General features: G+C 40.3%; 1 protein-coding gene across 2 annotated transcripts; it reads left to right on the top strand.

The window, feature by feature from the left end:
- The first annotated feature begins 7 nt into the window (after positions 1-7).
- Positions 8-10,034, top strand: LOC118406102 (next to BRCA1 gene 1 protein-like). Of its 2 annotated transcripts, XM_035805969.1 has the most exons (10): positions 8-90; positions 246-380; positions 1,160-1,331; positions 1,780-1,962; positions 3,173-3,391; positions 4,007-4,222; positions 4,821-5,252; positions 5,751-5,898; positions 7,086-7,188; positions 8,109-10,034. In XM_035805969.1, the coding sequence occupies exons 1-10, from the start codon at positions 28-30 to the stop codon at positions 8,340-8,342; spliced, it is 1,905 nt and encodes a 634-aa protein (XP_035661862.1). In that variant the 5' UTR covers positions 8-27; the 3' UTR covers positions 8,343-10,034. The 2 variants fall into 2 exon arrangements, with proteins under 2 accessions (XP_035661862.1, XP_035661861.1); XM_035805968.1 differs by lacking the exon at positions 8-90 and having other exon boundaries at positions 143-380.
- Positions 10,035-10,564: the final 530 nt, after the last annotated feature.

The raw sequence follows: 10,564 nt of genomic DNA, 5'->3' as shown, positions 1-10,564 counted from the left end.
ACCTTTGTTTTTTTCCAGTTGACCCTGATGTGGGGTACCATCACAGTGGTGTCGCCCAGCGAGGTGTCGGTACCATTCCTACAGCCCCAGGAGGAGGGGACCATCACAGGGACTGAATTCTACCAACACAGATGAACTTTCATGCTCAGAAATCTTTGTTTTCGCACCCACAGTTGACCCTGATGTGGGGTACCATCACAGTGGTGTCGCCCAGCGAGGTGTCGGTACCATTCCTACAGCCCCAGGAGGAGGGGACCATCAGTGTGGAGTTCCAGGCACCAGAACGACCAGGGGAGTACCAGAGCCACTGGCGCCTCATGCACCACGGACTCACCTTTGGACATCGCGTCTGGTGCTCCATCGTTGTCGACCAACCAGAGGTAAGTACGCAATACGTCAATGAAGGTTAGACATCGAGGTAATAAGATAGGCCGAAAAGCAGTTACTCAGACAAGCAACTGGATATGATTTTGGAAACGGTCAGGCGTTTCAACTAGCATCCACTAGTTTTTGTCAGTGTCACTGACTGCTTTTTTGGCACAAGTACGCAATGTATATCTGAAAAGGAATCATCATCTACAACTGGATAAGATCAAGATATTACTTCTAGATGCTTCATGTGATGTCCATCGCTCTTCAGCATTGTAAGAAAAGAGCGATAGATGATATGATCACCAGCTTAAAACAGGCACTGATAACATACAAATCACTGTACCACTGATTTCTGACCGCTAGAAACAAATTTAGATAAATCCAGACCAGGAGTTAGAATATTTCATATGATTGTCATTTAGTTGGTTTTTCTTGTATCCCATGTTGGGATCCCTTAGAAATCAGTCACATCACTAAAGGGACAACCCAAATGTCACCAACGAAGATGTGATAGATAAAATAAAGAAATGACTTTTAAATGTCTTGTCCAGTAATCGATTTGTTTTTAAGGATGGTTGGCAAAAAACACAACAAGTCCTAGACTGGGCTTCTAATTCTACTTATAAAATTTTATAAGTAGAATTGGAAGCCCAGTCTAGGACTTGTGGTTCTGGGTTTGAATCCCTAGCAGGACTCATTTTTGTTCCCTAAAAAAGGCACTTTACACTGTCACAGCTTATATGTAAAAGCTAATCAAAACGTCTGATGCATATTTACCTTTGTACAGATTCTGGAGCCAGTATTGGAGGCTGCCAACATGGTCCAGGATATGCAAATTGCATCACCAGCACCGACCAATCAGGAAACAGAGCAGGAAGAGTCCACTATGGAGGCTGAAGTGGAAACTGATAGTCAGAAGTCAGAGGATGGGGACCAGTCTGAGGATCAAGACCATGCAGGTGAGAAAGTTGTGCATGTGTGTGTGTGTTTGTGTGTGTGTGTCTCTGTATGGTGCACACCTTTGTGTGTGTGTGTTTGTGTGTGAGAGTTGCACATCTTTGTGTATGTGTGCATCTATTTGTATAGCTCATGTTGTCTTTGTGTGTGTGTCTGTCTGTCTTTGTATTTATGTGCGTCTCTGTGTATGCTTGCACGTGTTCAAGGGCTTTTATTTCATAGAGACTGCATCCTCAGCTTATAAAAATATAGGGGTCTATTTTGTTATATTTTGCAGTGAAGAAAAACACAACAATACTTTTGTATCCTCAAAGCATGCATTGTTCTGTCAACTTATCTTTCGGAAAATTGCCAAAAATGGTTACCATAATGTAAGATAGCAATTGAATATCTTGGACATGTATAGACATCACTAAGCACCGTTGTTATATCCAAAATTTCTTGTTACAGACTTTGCAGATGCCACCCAGGCGGCTATTGCAGCAGTGGCTCGGCTGAAGACACCCCCGTCAGACTGTAGTACACTCATCAGTGCTGTGGACATCCTCACAGCTCAGGACCTGCTGTCATTCGAGATGTTAGATGTGGGGGAGGGCAGAGAGGTGGACAATGTACCCAACAACACTCCTATTGGTTAGTATATTACACAGCAACACTCCTATTGGTTAGTACAATACCCAGCAACACTCCTATTGGTTAGTACATGTGCCCAACAACACTCCTATTGGTTAGTACATGTGCCCAACACCACTCCTATTGGTTAGTACATGTGCCCAACAACACTCCTATTGGTTAGTACAATACCCAGCAACACTCCTATTGGTTAGTACAATACCCAACAACACTCCTATTGGTTAGTACAATACCCAGCAACACTCCTATTGGTTAGTACAATACCCAGCAACACTCCTATTGGTTAGTACAATACCCAACAACACTCCTATTGGTTAGTACAATACCCAACAACACTCCTATTGGTTAGTACAATACCCAGCAACACTCCTATTGGTTAGTACATGTGCCCAACAACACTCCTATTGGTTAGTACAATACCCAGCAACACTCCTATTGGTTAGTACATGTGCCCAACAACACTCCTATTGGTTAGTACAATACCCAGCAACACTCCTATTGGTTAGTACAATACCCAACAACACTCCTATTGGTTAGTACAATACCTAACAACACTCCTATTGGTTAGTACAATACCCAGCAACACTCCTATTGGTTAGTACAATACCCAACAACACTCCTATTGGTTAGTACAATACCTAACAACACTCCTATTGGCAGTATATGCATCCAAATTAACACTCCTATATAGTTAGTAAATGTACCCAACAACACTCCTATTGGTTAGGAAACATCATAGTGTATATAGCAGCACTCCTATTTGTCAGGAGACATCATAGTGTACCTAGCAGCACTCTTTTTGGTCAGTAGACATTGTAGTGTAGCCAACCACACTCCTATTGGTCACTATCCAACAACACTCCTAGAAGTCAGTATAGATTCCTATTGATCTGTAGACATGATAATATACCTAGCAGCACTCCTATTGGTCAGAAGACATCATAGTGTACATATACTAACACTCCTATTGGTCAATAGACATTAAAGTGTACCCAACAACACTCTAAATTAGAGTCTAATTGGTTACTAGTATTAGGTATCATTCATTCAATTTTCTCAGTATAGTTGCATTTGTTTGTAAACCACCTTACAGCATAATACACCAGGTGAGTGAGGAAATACCGCAAAATATAGATACCATTACGTTTGAGACCTAATTCCTTAAAATTTAAGGTTTCAACGCTTTTCAACCTTTTTTTCTTCACCACAGATATGACACCCAGAATTTCCCCATTGCCTTGCATTGATGAGGACCTACTCTTCAAGCAGAACAGTTCCAACCAACCACAGGCCAGCGTTGTGGAAGTGATTAACGAGGTTGTCGTGGACGGTAAGGAGAATGCGAGTGCTGTCGCCACATCAGAGGTTGAGCAGATGGAAGAGGGAGTGCTGGTGGAGAATAGAATGGCTGTGGTGGAGGTCAAGAAAGGTCAGTGCTGTTCCAAAAATTGTCACGTGTAATCTATTGGCCAGCAACCTTGCCTGAAATTTATCAAATATCAACATGAGTTCGAATCTTGGTTGTGTTGCTCACACCACATGCACGCTACTTGAAAGTGTCACAGTCTTTTGAATAGGATGTTAAGCCGTGGTCCACTGTTTGTTGTACTTTTGGAAAAGACCTAAGTATAATTTCTCCTCTATAAAGAACCTGTCAAAACTGTACATAGTGTACATGTCTGTCTTCTCCGTCCCAATCAATGCAACTGTTTATTGAGTGTAGTTGGGCTAAATGTCTAGGTTTGAAGTCACTTGGAAAGTCAATTTTTCCCCTAAGTGCTTTCAAATCTTCTGTACTTAACAAGCAATGTGAGATAAAATGTTGCATATACATGTATAGTTTCAATTTCTCTATGACTCTCTGCAGTAGTTTTTCTTTATGGCAATGCATTTATACATAATGATTGTAATTTGTAGTTTTTCTTTGACATTAGCTTTTGATTGTCTAAAACTCTTGGTTGCGAAAGAAGGGCCTTGTTAGGCTGTGACTTTTCAAGCTGAGGAAATTATTCACGTTTCTTGTAAACTCTTGTTTTTCCTGTAGAACCAATAGATGAGGAGACAAGCAGCCAATCATCGGACAGCACGGTTGACTCAGACGACTACATCGTGGTTCCCATGCCCGACTGCTTCAACCCTGAGATCCCATTGGACGGTTCCAGCCTCTCCTCCAACACTGACGTAGCCATACAGACTAATGAACCATTGGAAGCCATGGACAGTATGGACTCAAGATGCTCAACACCAGAGATTGTACAAGGTACCTGGAATGATTCTTTTTGAATGTTTTTATTTAGGCCATGTTGATTTTTTTTCACGTTTGGAAAAGTCCATTAGCCTGATTGTCCAGGTCAAGTGAAAATGCTGATTGGGCAAGTGCTCTGTCCTACCCCACTTGCCCGATCGGACAAGTAAGATTCTTCCATGAGTGAGATTTTGGTATACTTGCTACCTTTCACAGTCATGGCATCAAGCATTGGTCAATACAGAAAAATAGAGATAATGATAAAAGAATTTGAAAAAAGTGAAGTGAAAAAAATATTTTCAAAATGTTATCTAAATTCAGGCAAGTGAAAAGATGGTTCGAGCAAGCAAATGTTTTATGTACTTTCCCAATGACAAGTGAATTTTAGAAAACTTGTCCAACCCTGTGATTATATGGATGACATCCTCTTGGAATCTCAAAACTGATGAGAGATTTTTTGGGATATCAAACCTTGCTCATTTTCCAGCTGCTTCATCCTCAATCTTAGGTTGACTGGAAAAAAAATCCCCAGCATTTTGTTTTGGTACTGCAGCTGGGCTGTTTTTCTTGCATTGTATTCAAAGGACATGTCTCCATATGACCTTTTTTTCAGAAAATGGAACCATCAGAATCCAAGACAAGTTCCAGCCCATCCTCCCACCTTTACCAGCACCTGTCGATCAAACCCCAACAGCCAATCAGATCCAGGTTATAGACCTGACAGGTGATGATGATGATGACGATGATGATGATGATGAAGTTATCCAGGTGAAGTCTGAGCCCTTGTCCAATGACGCTGCTGCTTTCCTGACCGAAGTACCCGACCCAGAGCCAGTATCCAATGAAATCACACCTCAAGAAGTGACAGCCAATGAAATGCCAGCTCTGGAAGAAGGCAGTGGATTGGTAGCTGAAAGAGCCAATGAAATAAGTGATGATGAAGATGACCTCCCAATTGGTGCAGCAGCAAGCGACGCTCGCTTTCACGAAACATCAGAGGGCACAGTGGAGAATACAGAAGTGAAACGTCCACCCGAGGATGTTGGTAAGAGAATGAAAAAAGTTACCTAAAACATAAAGCTTTTATACCTTATTGTAGAGGCTGTATAAAAGTTGAGGAAAACCCTACTTTGGTTTGAGTTATGAGAAAGTTCTTGTTTCTTCTTTGAAAGCAATGGGACTGACAACAGACCACTGTAATAGCCGTAGTTTTTTTTGCTTGTTTTGCATGTCACAACTAGTGGCCTAAGCTCCCTACTGTTACAGTAGTGGGCACATCTATGAGGCCCAAGGGCTATGGAAATGGAGATGGCAGTAGCCTATAGACCAAAAAAAGTGTTCAGAGTTTTTTTTACTTGTCAGAGCAGACATATTCAACAGATAGTATTTTGAATTAATTTGCACTGGTAAGACAAGTAATGAAAATCTCTTTGTGAATACAAAATTAAATGGTTAAAGTCTTCTTGTATCAGCTGTGAATGCACTTTTGCCATTTGCTAATCTGTGTTTTCAGTAAGAACATGACCAACTTTCTTTTATGCAGCTACTGATGCGACAGAGCAGAACTCCACAAATGCTGACAACGAGCTCAACAACAACACCAATGCCAGACGTGCTTCGGACCGAGCCGGTGCACATGCCACGTTCCATGCCGACGGACCCGTAGTGGACGTCTTTCCCACGCCTCGCGGGTAGGTCTTCACTCCTTCATATTTCTGCTATCCCATTCTTAGACTGGGCATGTTGGCCTAAGGGTAGTGTGTTTACCTCTCAACTGGTAGGCCCGGGTTCGATCCCCAGCCACGTCATGTGGAAGACTTTTGAAACTCTTTCTGTGCTTAGGGCAAAAATATGATAGTTGAACACACTATACTGCCATTGGACTAGCCCCCAGCTTATGGTCTCATTGATGTATTACTCCGCGAGTGGGTACCCTAAAAGAGATCCGAGCCAAAAATGAACGGCTGCACGGACGCATGTTTTTAGCGGTGAGAAATTCCCTTTTAGCCATCGGAACTGATCTCAAAAGTTAGATCGGTGAAAACTTATTTGTAACTGAAGACATTAGCAGGTTAAGTTTTGCAGCCGCGCGCTAGGTCGGAGGTACACAGTCGTGGGTTCTGAGTGGTGCGGTTGTACACTAGCAGCGAAAAAGTGCCTTTTGTGGGGATTGACTAATCGTAGTTTGTAATTGCTATAAAAAAAGTTCCTACGTATAGTTTACGTTGGCAATTTTTTCCCACGATATAGGGTAAATGTGCTCGACATAGAATGAAAAATCTGCTGAAATTTCACATAGCTTCATTATAAACGCGCCCATTTAAACCACGAATTATAACATAGAAGTCTATGGGGAGAAGAATCTCATCAATGAGACCTTATAGTGCTTGTACAAAATTGTGTGGCCCAGGGCTACTGAAACAGGAATGGGCAATACCCTATGCACCATATGATATGTTTAAAGGCCCATTTTGTAACATAAGGACAATATAGAAAGTAGCTTTTCCTACCATTTCTTTACATTGTATGTTATCAGCACTATAGAATTGCATGCCAAATTGTTTTGGAAAGAAGGCTTCAACATCATTGCACCTTACAAACATGTTTAAAAACTGTGATCTTTCAAACCAGTGTACAGTATGTCATTGTTTAGAAAGGAGGGTCTAGTTTGAGATGGTTTCAGAAACTTTATGGCAAACCTTGTGCAGCTGGCTTATGCACCGTGAGTTAACAAACATCAGAAATGCAAAATAATGATTCAAATAAGCTGAAAAAAGGTTGTACATGTCATTAACATGAAGGTTTTGTTCTGGAGAATATTTTCAATTTCGGGGCCAAAATGTTACATAATGCGCCTTTAAATTATACCAATCTACAGGTTGTCTGCAGCTGAGTTTGGAGGTGCAGTTGTGAACGGGGCCATCAACGTGGCCTCCAACATCGTTACAGCCTTGTTTGGTACCAACGGTCGACAGAACCAGGTAGAGATTTTTGTTTTGCATAGTCCGTAAACCTTTAGGAATAACACACCACACATTTTTAGATAGTAAGTATAAGATGTATAAAGCCAAGACTAAGGTTTGATCCACTCACACTGCAGGGTTGAACAAGTTTTCTAAAATCCACTTGTCCTATCGGGCAAGCACATAAAAAATGTACTTGCCCGAACCAATTTTTCACTTGCCCAAAATTCAAATGTCACTGTTACTAGTATATGCATTTTCACTTCCAGCAATGGAATTCTCTGTAGACAATTGCTTGATGTCATGACTGTAAAAAGTAACAAGTATATCAAAATTGCACTAAAATCAATGGAAAAATCTTGCTTGCCCGATCGGACAAGTGGGGTAGGACATGCACTTGCCCGAACAGCACTTTCACTTGCCCTGGACAATAGGGCTAGTGGACTTGTTTATCCCTGCACTGGGTTGGTTAGGGCTCTTTTTGTTATCTTTGATGTGTTCAACTTCAAATCTGTAATGTGTTCAACTTGAAGCTTGCCTCAAACACGAAACTTCCGCCTTTGCGTCCCATCCTAGTTAGGGGATGTCCCAAGCCAAAGCTACAATTTTGTGACAATCTTTGGATATCCAGCCAAATTATGACACTTGATGTATAGCACAGTAACTGTTATAATTATTATGGTAGTTGTGTAATCGTTTTGAAGAATAATCTCTTTCTACACCAAAAAGCAGTTACTGGATATGATTTTAGAAACAGTCAGATTTTTCAGACAACCATCCGGTGTCTTTCGTCAGTAACGCTGGAGAAATATTATAGGAGAAAGTCTGACCGTTTCCAAAATCATATCCAGTTGCTCGAGTAACTGCTTTGTGGTGTATCTTTTTACCTGGATGTCTAACCCCTATCGATGTATAATCTCTTTCTGTATATGTTTCAGCCATACATCCCCCCTCAGCACCCCATCCCCCCTGAGCGTGACTACACCCCCCCAACGCCCACCTGGCCACCCCCTCCCACCAGCGTATCCCCCATGGACCAACTCTTCGAGATGGGTTTCGGAAATCGCCAGCTGAACCAACAGCTGCTCGACAAACATGGCAACGACCTAAACCGGGTGGTACCGGAACTGTTGGCCATGATGGACAACAACTGGCACGAACAGAGGCACTAGGGAGCATCTCATCATGTGGGTGAAACGTCATCGGTACTGTATAGGGAGCATCTCTGAACTTCAAACTGGCATCAGCTTGTCGCGAAACAATATCTTATTACTACGTTGACGATGTTCAATTTGTGTGGATAGACTACTCTCCAAGCAGAGGTTAGGCTCCAACTTGCTTTGGGTGTTTTATTGGGATTCATCAACAGTTGCTTTGTAAGCGAGATCAAAAGAAAGGCTGACAGAATTGAAAGCCCTGTTAGGTGCATACATGTAATAGAAAGCCTGATAAAAATGCCTGAAAAAACGTCCAAAGGAATCTGGACTCTAACCTCTGCTTGGAGAGTATATGGGTATATAGAGCCAGTTCATACCAATATAATTGCACTTTAGTCTAGAGATCATCACAACAACATTTACGGTATATTCTCAAATATTTGCTCTGCTCATTTTCAAATTTTATTGTACTGGTGTTTTGTGGTCAATATAATGACTTGCACTAAATCGTGATCATCCAAAAATTACCCAACAAGCTACTTGTTTAATAGAGGTATGCATTTATTTGGGAAAGTACAGTAAATTCAGTCTTAATGTATACATTGTCAAAATCATGATGACATCACCATAAAGCAGTGGTAGGCAAAAAGCAGATGATATGCGAACAATTTACATGTTAATCAGTAATCTGATTTGCTAATTTGAATATTGATAGTAGTCTGCTAACGGTCGTTTGCATACCAGTCATGGAATACCGTAGATGAAAACAACAGCAATTGCTCGTACATGTTTGGTTGTTAAGGTTTCTGTCACAATAGTGCGTTTATTGGTTCATTTGAAGAAGGGATGTGCTTTTTGAAGATCATGTTAGTTCTTGTATCAGAACGTATGTACATTGTAAAACAGACAGATAGAGGCTTAAGTGCATTCTGTATAGCTATAAAAATATAGATATTATAAGAAAAATACATTTTACTGATCACCTGAACCTATGATAATGTAATTTCAGTGATATCCATCTAATAAGTAACTTAGGAATGACCAAAACATGACTGGATTATGATTATTAATAATGGTTAACTCCTTACGCTTATGTAGATTCTTATTATACAGTGACATACTGTATTGCTTAAGACTATTCTTTGTATTTTCAACCATGTCTTAAGGTTTCTTAACAAGTTAAAATCAGTGTGGAATGGTGGAAAGATTGCTTAATAAGTTTGGCTTTTTCTTGATGATATCAAGACCTGTTATCATTGAAATATACAAATTATAAAGAATCTCCCCATATCCAGTGATATGGATATGATTACACGTATAATCAAAGTATATGTATTGTTGCGAGTTTTGAGTACTATATTTTTAACACTGGGCTCAAGGAAAAAAAAGTTGCTTACAATGTAGAGGTTTTCATTGTATGGTTTCTTTGGGTACAAAGAATTTATCTTACGCATGGGACATGTATTGTACCACGCCTGCCTTAATTAGGCAAAACATCCATGATATAACTCAAGCTCTTACATTGTAGAAGTGTTTCATATGCTTTGGTTTTTAAGGTTGAAAAGTTATGTTTCTACAAGTCAAGTACAGACATAGGCTACACTGTGATACAAGAACAGAAAAGAGTTTAGAATATTTGATTCCTGCATAGATCATGTAACCACCACCTTGTACATTATGATTACACAAAGAAAAAGGCCAACATTTTGTCCTGTTGTCTTTTTATCAATTTATGTATGAGTGGTTTTGTTGACAAGGAGGCAATGTAAGTATTGCATTGGGAACAGGCCACAGCAGGACTTTTTTTGTAGAAATGTGTGTGTGTCTGTGTTAGTGTGTGTCTATGTGTGTCTGTGTCTGTGTGTGCATGCATGGGTGCAAGTATGGATACTAGATATTTTCATATGTGTATCACTTTTTACACGTATTAATGGTAAGTAAAATAACTTTATTGCAAGGTTATGCCCGAGAGCTTATTGCAAACAAAGGAAATCAGTGGTAAACAGAATTCTACAGATAACAAAGAAGCCAAGATTGATGGGATATAAAGATAAATCAACTTGAAATGACATCCATTTCTTGGTATATTTGAAGGGTCTGACTTATACAAAAGTATACAATAGCAAAGCCTCTTTCGATCGATTTAGGACACTTTAAAACTGTATGGTGATTATCAGTGATTATTTAATTTATAAAAGTCACTTGATTGGGCAAGGAGCTTTCTAGAGCTGGTTGCA

The sequence above is a fragment of the Branchiostoma floridae genome, chromosome 18 (genome assembly GCF_000003815.2).
Source record: "Branchiostoma floridae strain S238N-H82 chromosome 18, Bfl_VNyyK, whole genome shotgun sequence".
Lineage (NCBI taxonomy): Eukaryota > Metazoa > Chordata > Leptocardii > Amphioxiformes > Branchiostomatidae > Branchiostoma > Branchiostoma floridae.
This window is presented reverse-complemented; position numbering and strand designations above follow the sequence as displayed.